General features: G+C 39.1%; 1 protein-coding gene across 3 annotated transcripts in view; it reads left to right on the top strand.

Moving 5' to 3' along the window:
- GCNT1 (glucosaminyl (N-acetyl) transferase 1) overlaps window positions 1-18061 on the top strand; it is a 32574-nt gene extending 14513 nt beyond the window's left edge. For all 3 annotated transcript variants that reach the window (XM_079112101.1, XM_079112102.1, XM_079112103.1), the window contains exons 2-3: window positions 14770-14918; window positions 16186-18061. In XM_079112101.1, coding sequence (XP_078968227.1) covers window positions 16339-17625 — 1287 coding nt within the window. In that variant the 5' untranslated portion in view covers window positions 14770-14918; window positions 16186-16338 and the 3' untranslated portion in view covers window positions 17626-18061. The remainder of the gene's footprint in view (window positions 1-14769; window positions 14919-16185) is intronic.
- The last annotated feature ends 984 nt before the right edge of the window (window positions 18062-19045 follow it).

Here is a 19045-nt window from a genome sequence, read left to right as displayed (position 1 = left end):
GGATTGAACCCAGGGGTGCTTAACCACTAAGCCACATCCCCAGTCCTTTTTATTTGTTGTTTTGAGATAGGGTCTTGCTAAGATGCTGTGGGTCTCGCCAAGTTGTTAAGGCTGGCCTTAAACTTGAGGTCCTGCTGCCTGAGCCTCCAGAGTCTCTGGGATTACAGGTGTGCACCAAGACACCCAACCCTGGTGCTGTTTTTTTCTGAGCAATTACTTAAGTCTGTACTGTCTTCATAGACAGGAACCAGAGGGAAAGTGAAGAGTGAACCGTAGGCTGGGGATATGGCTCAGTGATAGAGCCCTTGTCTAGCATGCAGGGCCCTGGGTTCCATCCCCAGCAGTGTTTAAAAAAAAAAAAAAAGGAGTCGGGGTACAGACGTGGTGGCACTTAACTCTAATCTCAGTGATTCAGGAAGCTGAGGTAGGTGGATTGCAAGTTCCAATCCAGCCTCAGCAACTGAGCAAGACCCTGTCTCAAAATAAAAAAATAAACATAATGTAGCTTAGTGTAAACCACCCCTGCATTCAATCCCCAGTACCAAAAAAAAAAAAAAAAAAAAAAAAAAAAGAAAGAAAGAAAAAGTGAACACAAAGGATGTGGAATGAAATGGAATTATAAATGTCCTTTCGTTTTTAAGAAATTATCTTTACTATAATGCCTTGTAAATAGATTCAGCTGGAGCATTGGCATCTTTTAAATCTTGGTTTACCATTTAAAAAGAATTACTGAAGTGAAAATTCAAAATTAAAATTATTTGAATAAAACACCCCCCCCCCTCAAGGAATAAAAAAGGAGATGATGTTTGCTGAGTAGTTTGGGGTATGTGCATCTCTCCACTGCATTTTCCCACTGCCCATTTACAATATATTTATTTGGAGGCTTACTGGGGTTTTCTTTGTTTTTGTTTTGTTTTGTTCTCCTTTGTGGTGCTGGGGATGGAACCCAGGGCCTTGCGTGCTAGGCAAGTGCTCTTCCACTGAGCTGTATCCCCAGCCCTTCCTGCAGGTTTGTTTTTTCATGCAGCAATATACTTTCTTTTTTTTTCTTTCTACATTTTTTATTGGTTCGTTGTAGCTGTACATAATGATGGGATTCTTTTGCTACATATTCATATACATGAACACAACTTAACAATATTGTGTGGTCAACAGCACTCCCTGGCACTTCTGAAATTGCTGTTTTTAATGAACTTTTGTGCACTGAGGTGCAGTTCCTCTCTAAGTACAGTTTCATCTCACAAGCGTTTTTTTATGTCTTTATATTGAGAATTACTTCATTCTTGGCTTTAGTGATAATTAAATTCAATAACTATAACAAAATGTTATTTAGAGCAAATAAAAATGATAAAGGAAACTCGCCACTTGGGTTTTTGAAGCAATTTAAAAGGCACGTTCAGAGTCTAGATCACAGAGGGTTCCTTTACTATTGATGAGGTTGCTCTGGTGTTGTAGGGCTCAAGCCCTCTGGAGAGCATTTGTAATATGCACACCCACAGGAAGATTGGGGAGACTCTGGGACTCCTGAAAGGTTAGGAGACTAGGTGAGTATCATTAGAAGCTGTTAATATCTGGATCCAGTGTTGTTCATGGCCAGAAATAGAGACTGTACTTCCTCGTTTTGCTCCCTGGAGAGTCAGCCCTGACCTTACTTCTTACTTTCAATAAGCTGGACCAAATGACCACCTTCAAAGCTGGTAAAGCCTCAGTTTCCTTAACTGTTAAGTGAGAATAAAAATAGGTACTTACAAGGTGGTTGTGAAAGCTAAATGAAAAAAGGTGTATAAAATGCTTGGCAAAAAGTACTACTAACTACTAATATTACCAGTTTCCTCAATTCTGAGATAACTTTGTTTAAGTACCATCTATTGATAATCATCTTTAAAGGAAGTAAAAAAATAAAAGAAACTACCACAGTCCTGAACACATTTTGTGTCAGTAATCAATGCATATCAAGAAGTTTTCAAGTTTGAGGGAATGGAGTATTTGTATTTTGCCTTTGCTGTCTACAGTGGAACATGCCTGTAATCCCAGCAAGTCAGGAGGCTGAGGCAGGTGGATCACAATTTCAAGGCCAGCCTTAGAAATTCAGCAAGACCCTGTCTCAAAATTAAAAATAAAATAAAAAAGGCTGGGGGTGTAGCTCAGTGTTAAAGTACCTCCTAGTTCAATCTCCAGCACCCACTTCCCAATGCCGAAAAAGTATTTGGCCTTTGCAGTAGGACTTCCCTGTCATCCCCCAGTTCCCTGACCCAGGGCCCAATTGACCTGGTAGGTAGTCAGACACCCCCTCCATCACACTTCTGTTAAGGAACCACAAAATACTTTGCACTGAGAAATTGGGAACCCCTAACCAAATTTGACCACTTACTCCTTTGTACAGATTAGGAAACCAAAGTCCCAAAAGGTTAAGATAAATCCCAAAGACCTAAGAACACTAGCCAATATAAGTCCAGTTGTTTTAGTCTCTTTAAAAATGCTCATTTTGTAGAACCCAACACTAAGATCTTTGAATTCATGTTCCACTCCCTGACACACTATAATTTGGAACATTTAAGTACTGTTCTTTAGTTTCCTTTCCTGAAAAAGACTGAACTAAAAGGCATATTTAACAAAAAGCACCTAAGATATCACTCTACATTTTGAGGTGTGTGAGGGAGGAATGATTTTTGAAATATCTTGAGATGTGTGTATTTTGTCTTTACCAATTGAAAAAGCCGTGCTAGGCCCAGGGAGCAGTGCAAGTAGAGGGAAGCCTCAATCCTGACGTGAAGCAACTCACTAAAGCACACACGAGGATGGAAACCTACCATAGATTTATGTGGGATTCAGTTATTGCGATTGAGAGGTGATGGTGATGATGTCTTTTTACTGGGCATCCCTCTGCTGGGTGCTACATAGGTTTTTAAATCACCACTAAATGAGATTGGTATTGCTGGGACAGAGTGTGCTGGGGATTGAACCCAGGATCTTGTACCTGTTAGGCCAGCTACATCTCCAACCCCATGATTTCCATTTTTCAGATAAGATACACTGAAATTCAGAGAGGTAAAGCAACTTGCCAAGGCAACATATTATTAAATGTTATTGTTAGGATTTATACTCATTTCTGCTTAGCTTCACACTTCTCTTTGGTTCTGTGGCCTCTAATAGTGAATGATGTTGGATTTCAGAGAATGGACAATCATGTGATTCAGGAAAGGGACCATATGAAGAGGCAGAGATGAATTTTGAACATGCTAGAAAAAAATTAGGCAAAGATAACCCTCCTCCTTCTTGCTAATGGTTCCCACTGTGTTTTGTCATTTGGAATGTGAATAGTTAGGCAATCACATTTAGCAAACTGAAAATCCAGAATTCGGGAGCTATCTCTGAAACCAAAAAGAAATGTAGGATATTGGACTTAGAATTTTGAGACTAACAAATCTTTTGGGGAGGCTAGAGCATTTAAAATTTGGATTGTTCAGACCACCACCACCGCCCGACCTGCTGTCTGTGACAAACTGGATAGGTTGCAGTTTCATCCAGTTTCAGTAACCTCAGTGGAAAAACCAAGGCCACCATAAGATATCTCTGCTGAAGTATCATTCTTGACATGTGGCTTTGTTTTCTCATCTTCAAAATTTAGAGCGAACAAAATGAGATTTAAAGTGACTTTCCATTCCAAAATTGTGTTTCCATAAAACTGTGGTGTCATCTTCAGCATTAGAAACTACCTACATTTAGATTAAGAAAAAAGAAGAAAGGAAATATATATTGGTCATCTAGAATTTGGAAGTAGACAATGAGATCTTTTATACTCCTTTTTGGCCTGCAGTGGTAATGAGGTTAAAAATTCCTTTTAAGGACACCTTTGTATTCTGTGTTCATAAATAGGTATAGTTTTGTTGGGGCCTATCAAACTCAGCTTCTGCAATTGGATTACCCTGCCAGACAGGACAGGTTTTTCCCATGTAAAAGGTAGTCTTGCTATTACTCATAATTTCAGCAAATTAGGGTAACAGTAAAACCACAGAGGTTAAGAAGGAAGTGCACTAGCCTTTGAGAAAGAACCAGATAATCTTTGTTCTCGACCCCTAAATTTTCATGACACTAAACTCAAAAAGGTCCTTTTAGTTCTTCAGACAACCTGAGACCAAACCTACCCTTCTAATATATTTCCTTCATTGTCTATCTTCTCCTAAATTAATTTTCAAAACCTCTTTTAATTTACATTCTTTGGGACTGGGGATAGAACACTTGCCTATCATGTATAGGTCCTGGGTTTGATCCCCAGTACCACAAAAATAAGTTAATAAATAAATAAGCAATATTTTTCTTCTGACTGTACTCACCTGCACTAAAGGTATAAAGTTGTGAATCAGAAGTATCTTGTCCTAATTTTAATAAAGAGATTAAAAACAAATACCCAATAGCTGGGTATGGTGGCATACACCTGTAATCCCAGCAAGTCAGGAAGTAGAGGAAGGAATATCCCAAGTCCAAAACCAGCCTCAGCAACTTAGCAAGGCCCAAAGCCACTTAACAAGACCCTGTCTCAAAATAAAAAGGAAAAAGGGGGCTAGGGATATGGTTCAGTGGTTAGGTGCCCTGGGTTCCATCCCTGGTACCAAAAAAAAAAAAAAAAAAAAAGCAAAAAGTTCGTGAGGATGTAGTTTAGAGGTAGAACACTCCTGGTTTCAATCTTTAGTACCACAAAAGCAAAACCAAAAACCCCTTGGGGTTCAAACTGTGTCACATAGGAAATTCAGAGGCACAGTCTGATCATGGTGTAGTGTAGTCATCCCACGCTGTCCATTTGTAGAACTCCACACCAGCCCAGATAGAAACTCTTTACCTGCTAGACAGCAACTCCCTATTCACCCCTCCCCCTGGCCCTGGAAACTCCATCTTACTTTCTCTGTCTATGGACTTGGCTCCTCCTGGTACCTATTATAAGTGGAGTCACACAGGGTCTGTTTATTTGTGCCTGGCGTGTTTTAGTGAGCATGTTGCCTTCAGAGCCTATCATGTGGCAGCATAGATCAGAATTTCATTTCTTTTAAGACCTGAATACTACTTCATTGGATGGGTAGCTCACATTTTGTGTATCACTTCCTTTTTCCTTATTGTTAAAATGATTTCTTTATTCTGAGACCTAAGTACAATCATGAACATTCCTTTGACTTTCAAGGGTATATATGAAATTTGTATGGGTCAATCAAATGTATCGCTAACACCATCATGTGGAAGAATCCTTTATCAGATGAGCATGAAACTGTGTTCCCGTACTTCTTCACGTCCATATTTGCCTTAGTACCAAGCTGGAGCTGGTGCTGTCTTTAAGTCCCACTGCTTTGGCCATGGTTCCACTGTGGTGGCCACACTTGATGGGGCACAGAGGTGGCCCTGGGAAGAGAGCCCTTCAGTAAGATCACTCTTGTTGGGTCTGACCCCGCCAATGCACTCACTCTATCCTCTTCCTTTTTCTTTCTTGACTATATTATATTGTCTCCACGTTTGTGGAAAAGGACCAACCCAAGCCAGTGATCAGGTTATCTTTCATCCTTTCTAGGTGTCATTTGGGGTTTAAAGAAAGATCTAGATGAAGGGCATAGTCTCATGTGTGTGCGCACGTGTGCACATGCCTATAGAGGAAAGAACAGGAAGGCAATCAGAAGAAATATGACGAATTGAGTCTAGACTCTGTGGCTTCTAGGTACTTGCTGTTTGCAAAATAATATTCCAGAACAGTGTCTTGGTTCCTCCCAGTTTCCTTCCTTTTAGGGAATGGCTTGAGCCTATCTATCATTACTGGACACACTTCATTTTACAAGTGAGGGAGCTTCCCAGCTGCTGCTTCTTGCTTCTCTGTAGAACTTGTCTTCAACCTCCTTTTCACATGCTTGTGAGTGATCATTAATCTGTGTGTGGGGCGGGACGTGTGGGCACAGATGCGTGGGTATGTGTGTTAGTGACTGTGTATCCTCACTCTACGAGAATTCGCCACAGTGAGAAACAGACTTAGTGACACAGTAAAGTGGGAAAGGAGGTCCTAGGGTTACAGTACATGGGTGGCAAAGTGCTATCATCTCTTACCTTCCTCTTTTTAAATTGCTTTTAGTCTACATTACCATCTCTGTTTCCTTTCAGGCTTCCTTTACTTTAGGTTTCTACTTCCTAAGAGTATAAAAAGTAGGGAATGCATTTCTCTCTGTTGGTATCTAAATCCCACCCATTTGCAAGATTCAGGTCACTTGTAACCAAGGAAGCCTTCTGAATCTTTTTCTTTTTTTTTTCATTTCTCCTGATGAACTTTCTATTTTGTGACATAGAGTGGGGGCAGAGGGTAGTTCATCTTTCCTGCAAAGTATATAGACAGAAAAGGCAGGTTTCATTCCTTCTCCCAATGGAGGAGAGAGCACTGAGAAAATAGAGGAATCATGCTATTTCCATTAAGTGAAATGAATGCTCTTTAAGTGACATTTTTGTCTCAAAGTAGTATAAGGAGTAAGTAAGAAAGAATTCTATAGAACTTTTCATGCCATTAAATTTAGGCAGGGGAAACCAATTTTTTCTTCTGTAGGTGACTATAGAAACCTAATTTTACTTTATTTTATCTAACATAAAATTAAGAACAGAGCATTAAAAATTTCACTAATTATACTTCTATTTTCAAATTATTTATAATTATAAAACATTGTATATTTTGTATATATGTGTGTGCCACACATATACCATGTGTCACATCATTCATATGTGATTAAACAGTGAAAGAAACTGTAAAAAGAAAGTGAAAATAGGAGAAAATTCTGGTACTTATTCTGTTTATTAATACTTTAAAATATTGATTTATTGCAGTTATATCTAAAAACTGATTAACCATCTTTATAACTCTTAATTTTATCACTACTTTAAAACTTAAAAAAAATTCTTATTTTAATTGAACTTATAAATGTACATTCTTTTTTTGTTTTTGTTTTTAAAGGTATTTCCACAACAGTGCCAAGTACTGTGAAGGGCTGAGATTTTACTTGACTTGAAAGCTAACAAGTCTGCCATAATTCTTATGTATCCTGCAGAAGATACAAGACTCAGGGGCCAGAGAAGAAAGACAGTTTGTTACTTATAGTAATGACAGTAGTAAAGAATTGGTGTTTTTCATGTTGGTTTCTCAAGCCCTAATTTGCATGGGGCAGTGCAGAGGGCCCAGTGAAAATATACAACAGTGGGTTGCATTATGGGAAAGAAACCCTGAGCTGAGGGAGCCCAAATCTTTTAGAGTAGGCAATATGCATGCTATACTTTGCTCTAGGCAACACTGCCTCTCTCTCTCTCTCTCTCTCTCTCTCTCTCTCTCTCTCTCTCTCTCTCTTGTTTTTTTAGTGGTGCTGTAGTTCCAACTTAGGATATCTATGCGTACTTGGGCAAGCACTCCCACTCCTGAGAGGAAACTGTAACCTAGAATTCTAAATAACTAGCCAGCCTATTAATCAAATATGATGTAGACAAAAGGCATTTTTTTATAAAAAGTCATAAGAAACCTTTCTCATCAGATTATTGGAAGATTATGCCACCAGAAGGTAAAGTCCATCAATACTGTGATAGCAGTAAAAACAACATCATTGTTTTGGAGTGCTTAATATCTCCGGAAACTCTCCCAAGCGATTTACATATGTTAGCATAAGGAATCTTTATGTGTACCTACACAGAAGATGCTATCTTCCAGATGGGAAACTGAGGCATAAAGAGGTCACTTAGTTTTCCCAAGGTCATGTAGCTAAGTGAGCAGAAGACTTATGATTCAAACCCATGTAATCTGACACCTCAAATTTGTGCTACGTTGCTGATCAAGAAAGAACCTCAGAAGGTAAGCAGCAACTCACAGTGAGTGATAGGTATCAGAGACAACCCTCCAAACAGGTCAAGAATGTGAGGGGGGCGAATGAGATAAAATAAGGCTACTGAGTTGCCAATGTTAAGAAAGAGGAACTGAACATTGAAGGGCAAGTCCTCCACCATCAGTCTCATCTGCTTCCTGCTCCTTTTCTTGACCTGCTTCAGGTGAAATTGAAGTCAGTTTCCCTGGAGTCATTATCCTAAGACTGCCTGGCTTTGGCCTCAAACACAGTAGTTGGTATTTTGCTCCATTCACAGCAGCCTCTGGTTCACAGAACAGTAGTCCTTGTGGATGAAATAGAATCCAGGAGTATTCACTGGGAGTAGAGACCAATTGAACAAACCTAGACTATGCTTCCTGTTGCAGAGGCAACAGGGTGTGAACCCTGATTAGCCACCAGTTCTTTGTGCATGCCCATCCAGATGCACAGATGTGTGTGCACCTATGTGCATATGTGCAAGTGTGGTTTTTAATGAGAGAATATTTCCACTGTTTTCAAAAGTGGTACAGTAGGTAGAACTTTGATGTATTAATTTATATCTTTATTTTATTTTTATGCATTGCTGAGCATCGAACCCAGTGCCTCACGCATGCCAGATGAGCGCTCTACCACTGAGCCATGACCCCAGCCCTCACTTTTTTCTTAAAGTGATTTTTTTTTTTTTTCAGTGCTGGGGATTGAACCCAGGGCCCTATGCTTGCAAGGCAAGCACTCTCCCAACTGACCTATCTCCCCAGTCCTTATTAATTTATAATTAGATGTATTCTGTTCTTTTATTTTGCTTTTCACTTAATTATTAAAAGAGGAATTAAGGAAAAATTATTCTGAGCTACATGTAATTCATTCCGTTAAACTTTTTGTAAATTTTCATTTTCTTCTCTATATTCTGGTGTTTGTCTAAATTAATTTACTCTAGTAAATTAATTTACTCTAGTAAATTAATTAGAGTAATTAATTAGAGTAAAATTAAGAGTATATGGTACTGGGATGAATATGAGTTTTTAAAATCTGGTTCATTTTGAAATACAGAAGTATATGCTAGTCATATCTAGTAGATTTTGGTTTTGAAATGCCACTATAGCTTTTCTTTTCTATGCTTAGGTCGCATGTTTCTTGCTTATTTAAAGCTGAAACCTTGATCTGATCATCAGTGGTTTGGGAAATTTTCATGCATATATCTCCTCATGCATTTATCACTGTGAAAATAGTTCTGACCTTTACCCAGACTTTGTTCTCCCATCTGAATCTTACCACTTTGAGCTATTGCAGACAAGTGCATTTGGCGGTAGAATAAAATGTAAAAAGGACCCTTTATCTTGCAGCAGCAAAGTAATCCAAAACACTGTGCCATGGTTAGCGATATGGTGCTGGACATTTCTACCCATTCCCAACCCATCTTTCTTGTTGCTCTGTGTTCCTAATCTAGTTCTAGTTTTATTAATTTTTTTCTTTTTCTTTCTTTCTTTTTTTTTTTTTTTACTTTTCTGGTCCTTGGGGTGGAAACCAGGACCTTGAACATAGTTGTATTGAATGTAGATAGATAGTGTTTATATTATAAGGACCCTGATGTTCTTCAGAGCTAAACCGTGGCCTACATTATGATTGCTTTTTTTTTTTTTTTTTTTTTTTAATTATTGCATGACTCTGCTTACCTTTGGAGTTCAAAATCATCTTCAGATTATCTTTGGATTCCATAGTTACCACTTCATTTGCTTTGTTTTCAAGGTAACTATTACGGAGTCAAATTGAAAAGTCTGCCTATTGTATAAACCAGTTTTTAGTATGTGGATGTCCATCAGTTATCCCATTAGTTTTATCTTCTTGAAGACATCACTCCAGAGCCTCTGGACCTGCTCTGGTCTGCTGTGGTTCTCCTTGCTTTCCTACTTGTTCAGCCTAGAATGTCCCTTTCCTATAGCCCTGGGGGGGTCCCTCTTCTTTCTTGGTATATTAGATCCATCTTCTTGATTCTTACTATGACTTCCCCATTCTTGGCTAATGCTTTAGTTTTGAGGGGATTTGTTGGTGTGGGATGCTTATGTTTAGTTTTGTTTTCAGTGCTGGGAATCATACCTGAATTCCTACCAAGCTACATCTTCCCCATCCCAATACTTGAGTTTTGATGGGTCTTGCTCTCCAATAGCTTGCTGAGATAGGGTGTATAAAGACAAATATTTTGAGACTTTGCCAGCCAGCAAATGTTTTTATTTTACCCTGACATCAATTGGTAGTTCATCCGATTATAAGACTCCTCAGCTGGAATTTGGTTTTCATGAACACTTTGAAGGCATTGCTCTGTTGTCTTTTGGGTTTTATATTTGGATTTGTAAAAGTGTGAAAATATTCTGCCCTGAGTTCATTGTATGTATCTTAGTGTTATCACTCTCTGGAAGCCTGTGTGATAGTCTTTTTCCCAGTGTTCTGATATTTTATGACTTGATTAATGCATGTTTCTTGGCATGGGTCTGATTTTATCCATTGTTCTGGGACTTCAGGGAATTTTGCAACCTGAAATGATTTCTTCCTTTTGGGAAGTATGCTCAAATTATTTAATGGATGATTCCCACTCCTACTTGTGTGTGTGTGTGTGTGTGTGTGTGTGTGTGTGTGTGTTGGTAGTACCCAAGGAGGCTCTACCCCTGAGCTACATCCCCACCCCTTTTTCATTTTTCATTTTGAGACAAGTCTCACTAAATTGACCAAAACTTGCAGTCCTCCTGCCTCCACCTCCTGAGTGACTCGGATTACAGGCATGTCCCACCACCCCGGCTACCTATCTATTTTTATTGAAAGCATTATCTGACTATATTGTGGATAGTTTCCTTCTCCCCAAACAGCCTGTTTCCTTTGCACATTTAAGGTACTTCCAGTGTAAACAATTAACTGATCTTTTTCTCTTGGCCTAGTTGGATTCCCCAGTAAATTAACTCCTTTCTTGGCTTGACAAATTTCTGAGAAAAGAGAGGCAGACAGTCTAGGAATGGGGAAGATGATCTCAATATTTGTTGTGCCTGTGTCCCTGTTTGCTGGGTGGGAACCCTACCTTCCCTGATTCCTGGTATGCCCCACCTCTGCCAGGCTTGAGGTAGAGATCCCCCCTGCGCTGTAAACAGCTGGCAAGCCTCCCTTCAGAGCTGTCTCCAGTTCTTGAGCCTTTTGAAGATCCCGTAGTGTAATTAGAGCTGGTTCCTCCAGTCAGGCTGGGATTCCTGGGTCTGCTTAACCTGTTACTTCTCACCTTCAACTTCTCCAATTCTATTTGCTGCTTCTTCTCTCTCTCTCCCCGCAAGGTCATTGCCTGCCTTCACATTCCATCAAGTACTCAAATGCTCCCTCAATTTGGCCCAGGGGTTGTTGGTTTTGTGTTGGAAGACTTGTAGCGACTCTGTGGTCACCTGAGGGGCGCTTGATGTTTTCTTTATGGTCCCCTTCCTTCACCAGCTCTCCTTGTTATTGGAAGTACTAAAAGAACAGTCTATTTTCAGTGATTTAGAACTTAGTATCCTTATACTTCCCAGTTTTAGTTTTTAAAAGTCACAGATAAAGGGTCATTGCTTTCAGTTGCCAGCTTTTCTTCTCATGGAGGAATTATTCTGTTCCATTCCATTCCAGGTTGTATTTCTAGTTAAACTAAAAATTTTTGGATGACTAAAGGTGCATTAAAAAACTATATAGCATGTGTACCATTTTATGTCTCTTTCAACTTCTTTTCATCCTGGAATCCTTTCTGTGTGAAATTGGGTTTTCCTGTGTCTTAGCCAATTTTTACTTGAGCAAATGTTCTAGGTGCTGAAGTTAGGATGGTTAATTAAAATTTATTTTAGTGATATGCCTTCTGAATTTATCATGGTGATAAATATATGAAATCAAAACATCTTATTTGCATGTGTATTTGTCCTTTAAAAAATAGGAAAAGAAAACTGTTACAAAGAAAATAACTTTTGTACCGTTATGTTTTACTTAAGTACATATCTTTACTGTTGCTTTTTACTTCTTCATATAGATTTCAGTTACCATCCAGCATCCTTTCATTTCAGCTTGAAAGACTCCATTTAGTACTTCCTGGAGGGTATTTCTGTTGGTGAATTCTCTTAGTTTTGTCTATTTAGGAGTGTCTTAATTTCTTACTTTTTTGAATGATTTTACTTATTACAGAATTTACAATTGATAGTCTTTTTCTTTCTGCACATTGAATGTAACATCCACTATGTTCTGGTCCTCATTGTTTTTTTATTTGAAGATATTAGTAATTTTTGGGACCCACTGAATAATTATTTTACTTTTCAAGATTCTTTGTCTTTCAACAGTTCGATTATGAAATGTCTAGGTGAAGATATTTTTGAATTTATACTCCTTGTAGCTCATTGAACTAGGATGTGCAATTTTATTTATTTTTTATTTTTTGCAGTACTAGGGATTGAACCCAGGGCACTCTATGTTTCCAGCCCCTTTTCTTTAATTTTTTGTTCTGTGATAGTCTAGATCTAAAATTACCGAAGCTGGTCTCAAACTTTTGATCTTCCTGTCTCAGCCTCCAAGATGCTAATAATAGGGGAAACAGAGTGAGGGGTACCACCACATCCAGCTGCAAATTACTTTTGAGCAGTTTTAGGTGTACTGAAAAATTTCATAAGAAGAACAGAGTTTCTAGGTACCCCCTCACTCTGTTTCCCCTATTATTAGCATCTTGCATTAGTATGGTATGTTTGTTACAATTGAATTTATATTTGTACTTCTTTAAAAACTACTTTTTACAGTGCTGGGGATTGAATACAGGACTTTGCATAGACTAAGAAAACATTCTGCCACTGAGTTACACCCCCAGCCTCCTTTGTGCATTATTATTAATGTGTGTATGTGTGTGTGTGTTATGGGGATCAGACCCAAGTGCTCTAGGGAAGTGCTTTACTACTGATCTACCACTGAGCTACATCCCCAAACTTAATCACTTAATTATTGAGAATTCTCAGTGAGAATTCATTCTGTATTATATTCTGTGGGTTTTGACAATTGTGTAACATCATTTAGCCACCATTACAGTATCATACAGAATAGATTCACTACCCTTAAAAGTGACCTGTGCCCTATCTATTCATCACTTCCTCCTTTCCCTCCAAAACTCTAACAGACACTAATCTCATTAATGTCTCTGTAGTTTTGCCTTTTCCAGAATGTCATGTAGTTGGAATCATAGAATATATAATCTTTTCAGACTAACTTCTTTCACTTACCAGTACATATTCAAAGTTTCGCATGTCTTTTGTGCCTGAATAGCTCATTTCCTTTTATTGTTAGGTAGATGTATCCCAATTTGTTTATTCATTCAAAAATTTGGCAAGTATAAGCAAAGTTGCTATTAACATCCATATGTAGATTTGTGTGTACGTATCCATTTATAACTCACCTTGGGTAAGTACCAGGAATATGATTGCTAGGTTGAATGGTTAGTCTACTCTTAGCTTTGAGAAACTGCCAAGCTATACCATTTTGCATATGTGGACTTCTTCAAGCTCTTTGAATGTACAGATGAGTATTTTTTAATTTGGAAAGTTTTAGAAATTTGGAAAGTTTTCAGTCATCATTCACATACTCTTTCTGCACCCCCCACCCCATTTCTCTCTCTACTTTCCTTCCAGGACTCTCATTGCCTATTTGTTGGTCTGCTTGCTTGATGGTATGTCACAGGTCTCGGTTTAATTTGTTGCTGTTGTTGTTGTTGCTTCTCAGACTATATATATTCTCAATTGGCCTGCCTCAAATTTCATTGAATTTTCTTCTGTCATTTCAAACTTGCTGTTGGACCTCTCCAGTCAGCTTTTTTAGTCAGTTATTTTAACTGTGTAATTTCAGACTTCTGTTGGCTCTGTTTTGCAAATTTCCTTCACTAAAGTTCTCAACTGGTTAAATGTCATTCTGAATCTTTGTTTAGTTAAACCCAGTGCCTGGGTTTCTTTGGGGATTAGTTTTATAGACTTTTTCTCCCCATGTGTGTGGGTTGAACTTTTGTGGGGTTTTTTGTTTGTTTGATTGTTTTGTTTTGTTTTTTGCATGCCTTGTAATATTTTTGCTGAAACTGGACATTTTATAATGTGTCAACTCTAGAAATCAGACCTCCACTCCTACCCGGCCCAGGACTTGTTGTTTTTATGTTTTTTTAGTGGTTTTCTTGGATTAGTTTTCTGAATTCTATATCTGTAGTGTGAGGCCACTCCAAGGCTCTGCTGTGGCTTCACGGTCTGCTAAAGATTGGACAGGGATTGCTTAGGGGCATATTGTTGGTTCTTGCTTTGATGTTTTAGTGGTGGAAATCCATATTTTACCAGAATCATTTGCTTTCTAGTAAAGGTTTAGAGTGGGATAATGGTTAAGATAGTTGGAAGAAAATGAGACAAACAGCATATTCAATTGCAGGATTGTCATTAATATACCAGTGAGCATTGGGAAGTTTCCCAGTGAGGATGGGATATGTTGGATTTTCCAGTCATCCTGAACACAAAACTGTTTCTTGTCACACATTTTGGGAAATGATGCTAAAGCTTCCTTTCAAAAAGCTCATCCTATGACTGGGGATGTAACCCAGTGGGAGAGCGCTTACCTAGCATGTACAGGCCCCAGGTTCAAGTCCCCAACACTGCGGGTGGCGGGGGGAGGTGATTGGAGGAGGGACGCTTCACCTAAATGTCAGGATGCTTTCACACCTTTACCAATCCATAATTATAGCATTGGAAAAATACGATTATAGAGAAGCAAATTTTAAAAGATAAAAATCTGCCATAATTTCAAGGAAAAAAAGTACATATGTACAAAGAGAACCAGCATGCCTTCTTGTGTCAGCTGCAAGTCCACATACAGCCATATCCCTTCATGCATTTCCCTTTTCATTTCACAGGTTTTTAAAAAAGCCTCAAGGGACATACCACCATCACTGGATGCCTAATACATTAAAGAAACCTGGCGGCATGAGAGGTACTCTGAACGCGAGCAGGATGGTACCAGGAATCAGCTCTGAATGATCCACGCTTTCCTTAGATCTCAACGGTAAAAGTCCGAATACTTTTCTTAACATTATTCTATACTAATGGTCAACTATTTGTTTTCATTTGTATTATTGATATTCACAGTTGACTTCCTAATGAAATATTCAGAAGTGTCAGTGTTAATTCTGGCGTTAAAAACTTATTTCAAATTTCTTTAAATCTGGTATGGTCACAGCTAATGGTATTTGATCTTCTTTTTCAGAATAGCACCTATTAGTTATAGAACCAATTGCCAAGTTATAAAATTGTTTTTAAAACTGAAATAATACTTGAATTTTTGTAAAGTGTTTTATATAGTAAAAGTTGGTTGGGCCCCTGGAATTTAAATGTAGACAAAATATCTGTCATAAGTGAAATTTATATACAGCTGTTGTTTTCCTGAGGTCTTAATAATTATAATCAATTATAATCCATTTAGGAAATTTAGGCTGTATTTTCCTGTAGTGCCTGACATAGAACTGAGTTTAAATGTAGGGCTACCCAAACACAGCCCCAAATCTGGCCTGGTTTTAGCTGAGCCCTTTTGGTTCAGTTTGAAAACTTAGTTGACTTTTCCTTCCTCCAAAGATCCTTAGAAGTCACTATCATTTCTGAACTTCTTTGTAAGCGTACCTCCAATCCAAAATCAGCAGAAAGCAGCTTGGATATCTAATTGTTCAGCTCTTCATGGCTGCTTATGCCAGGTGATGGACTTTAATAGACGTCATTTGGAACTGAAATTAGTGTAACCATTTCAAGAAGAGGGTGTGCTACCTGGTGGTGCATGCCTGTAATCCCAGTGACCCGGGAGGCTGAAGCAGGAGGATGGGGAGTTCAAAGCCAGCCTTAGCAACTTAGCAAGGCCCTAAGCAACTCAGTGAGACCCTGCCTCTAAATAAAATATAAAAAAGGGCAGGGGATGTGGCTCAGTGGTTCAATTCCCAGTACCAAAAAAACAAAGGGTTGACTAATTCTTTAATTGGCCTAGTTTCAAAAACTTACCCAGTGTGGACAGTTCAACAGTTAGGTCGTCCACTATGTTTTTACACTTCAGTGTATCTGAGAGGTCAAGTGTTTATCACGGTACATTTTAGAACATCCTTGTGTTAGGTCTGGGTGGCGTTGTTGGCTTTTTCCTCCTCCAACCTGTGGTTTTAATACTGGAGACTGGGTTTCCTGTAAAACTCCTTTTTGTTCTGATTAGCCGATTTTTGGTTTTGTTTGCTCATAACAAAGAGCACAGTTCTTGAGTTCTAGATTTATATAGATCATTTCTGTTTTTCTTTTAGTGCTATTGGTCACTTTCAAGATGCCTTTGTATTTCTGATAAATGCAAACTGGCAACTCGCAAGGCCACGCTGGACAGAAAATTGGAGGGAAGATCATTGGTTCTGGAACTCTAGAAGATCGCCTTGGAGAAAAATCTCTGACTGTCGTTTGAAATGCTGAGGAATTTGTGGCGGAAGAGACTTTTTTCTTATCCCACTAAATACTACTTTATATTTTTTGTTTTTTCCCTCATTACTTTCTCTATTGTAAGGATTCATCAGAAGCCTGAATTTGTAAGTGTCAGACACCTAGAACTTGTTGGAGAGAATCCTAGTAATAATATTAATTGCACCAAAATTTTGCAGGGTGATGCAGATGAAATCCAGAAGGTAAAGCTTGAGATACTAACAGTGAAATTTAGAAAGCGTCGTCGGTGGACACCATCTGACTATATAAACATGACCAGTGACTGCCCTTCATTCATCAAAATGCGTAAATATATTGTAGAACCTCTTAGTAAAGAAGAGGAGAGCTTCCCAATTGCATACTCCATAGTGGTTCATCATAAAATTGAAATGCTTGACAGGCTCCTGAGAGCCATCTATATGCCTCAGAATTTCTACTGCATTCACGTGGACAAAAAATCAGAGGACTCCTTTATAGCAGCGGTGATGGGCATCGCATCCTGTTTCAGTAACGTCTTTGTGGCCAGTCAGTTGGAGAATGTGATTTATGCATCCTGGAGTCGGGTTCAGGCCGACCTCAACTGCATGAAGGACCTCTACAGAATGAGTGCCAATTGGAAGTACTTGATCAATCTTTGTGGGTTGGATTTTCCTATTAAAACCAACCTGGAAATTGTCAGGAAGCTCAAGTCCTTCATGGGTGAAAACAACCTGGAGACGGAGAAGATGCCATCTAATAAAGAAGAAAGGTGGAAGAAGCATCATGTGGTCATTAACGGAAAGTTGACAAATACGGGGACCACCAAAGTGCATCCTCCGCTCAAAACACCTCTCTTTTCAGGCAGTGCCTATTTTGTGGTCAGTAGGGAGTATGTGGGGTATGTGCTAGAGAATGAAAGCATCCACAAGTTCATGGAGTGGGCACAAGACACGTACAGCCCAGATGAGTATCTCTGGGCCACTATCCAGAGGATCCCTGAGGTCCCAGGCTCGCTCTCCTTAAGCCACAAGTATGACTTGTCTGACATGCACTCAGTGGCCAGGTTTGTCAAGTGGCAGTACTTTGAAGGTGATGTTGCCAAGGGTGCACCCTACCCGCCCTGCAACGGGGTCCACGTGCGCTCGGTGTGTGTTTTCGGAGCTGGCGACTTGAACTGGATACTGCGTAAGCACCACTTTTTCGCCAATAAATTTGACCCGGATGTCGATCTCTTTGCCATCCAGTGTCTGGATGAGCATCTGAGGCATAAAGCCCTGGAGATGTTAGAACACTGACCACTGTAGGCAAATTTTAGGAATAATAAGAAAAATACACAAAATGAACCCCCATCTGCTTCCTCTGCTTTGTCAATAAGAAAAATTATATGGGGTCCGCTTTGGGGTGAGGATTCTCACGTTGTGATCTAGAGTCAACATGGGGGCAGCACTTAAAGTGGCTGGGGGCCGGGAACTGACAAGGCGTTGTGGAGAGAGGGGGTCAGAATGGGGTTGGGAAAGAGGCCAGTGCAGGAATCAGCCTCAGGGATTGTTAAAGAGCTCAGGGACTTAACAAAATAAGAAGATTTGACTTGTGCCAAAATTATTTTGAGAATTTTAATTATAATAATTTTCCTGGTATGAATAAATTTATAGCAACAATCAGTCATAAGAATACAAGTTTATCTTGGATATTATATTTGTTGGAATAAAAATTTGATTTTACTCTAAATGATCCTTGTAAACCATTTATTTTCTGCCTGAAAATGGTAACCGCGTGATGTGTCTATAAGCCATCTTAAATAGGTTTGATTAAACGTTAATGTTTCTGACTTATTTTTGCTTGTAACAATGCACATGTTTTCAAAAGCCAAAAAAAAGACAATTTCTAGTTGCTTTCTATGATTCTCTTGGATTTTTAAGTTATTCAAGGTATCAGCCGGGTATAGTGCTGCATACATGTCATCCTAGCGACTCAGGAGGCTGAGGCAGGAGGATTGCTTGAGCCCAGGAGTTTGGGACCAGCCTGGGCAACATAGTGAGACTGTCAAAGAAGGGAGAAAAGAAGGAAATTCAAGATTTTTTGGTTTCTTTTTTTTTTTTTTTAATTGTTTCTACAAAGAGTAATGCTTGATTTTCCATAGTATTCTCTCTACTCTTCCCTGCTAATTTCCCCAGACTCTCTATCAAGCTGTGTAAATTTTTAGGGCCCTATATTGCTCTCTTGGTCCTCTGATGTGATCTGATTGCTAATAATTACTGCTAAGAACTTGGAAAAGGGTAAAGCAGATCTGGGATGGATGGAAGAGAAGGAATCTAGGCTGTTTTGAAGGCCCATGATCAGCTTTTTAAACCCCAGCAATTTACACTATCCCCAGAAGTTAGGACTTCTTTGCTGCTAGATCCACTTACATCCAATTCCCCAAGGTGGCTGTATCCTTATGTCATCTGTGCTCTGAAAAGATCTGGCCCTGACCTTGGCTCTTTGTGTTGTGTGCTCATTGATGGTTCCTTAGCCCAGTGGTTGTTAAGTGTCCCCCTCTCTCAGGCCTCGGTGAGGAGAGAAGAGGTATGCTGTTGTCCCACATGGCCTATTGAGAGGCCTTGGAGGGGACTTCAAGTTTCAGACAGATTATTTCATTGTTGGTGTGATTTACCAACATGGTGTTGACTCACCCCATTTTCACCAAAATGATAAATTGGGGGTTACTACACACGA

This window comes from Sciurus vulgaris, assembly GCF_902686455.1.
Source record: "Sciurus vulgaris genome assembly, chromosome: 15".
In the NCBI taxonomy this organism is placed as follows: domain Eukaryota; kingdom Metazoa; phylum Chordata; class Mammalia; order Rodentia; family Sciuridae; genus Sciurus; species Sciurus vulgaris.
The sequence above is the reverse complement of the archived record's forward strand: the minus strand, read 5'-3'. Positions and strand labels throughout refer to the sequence as shown.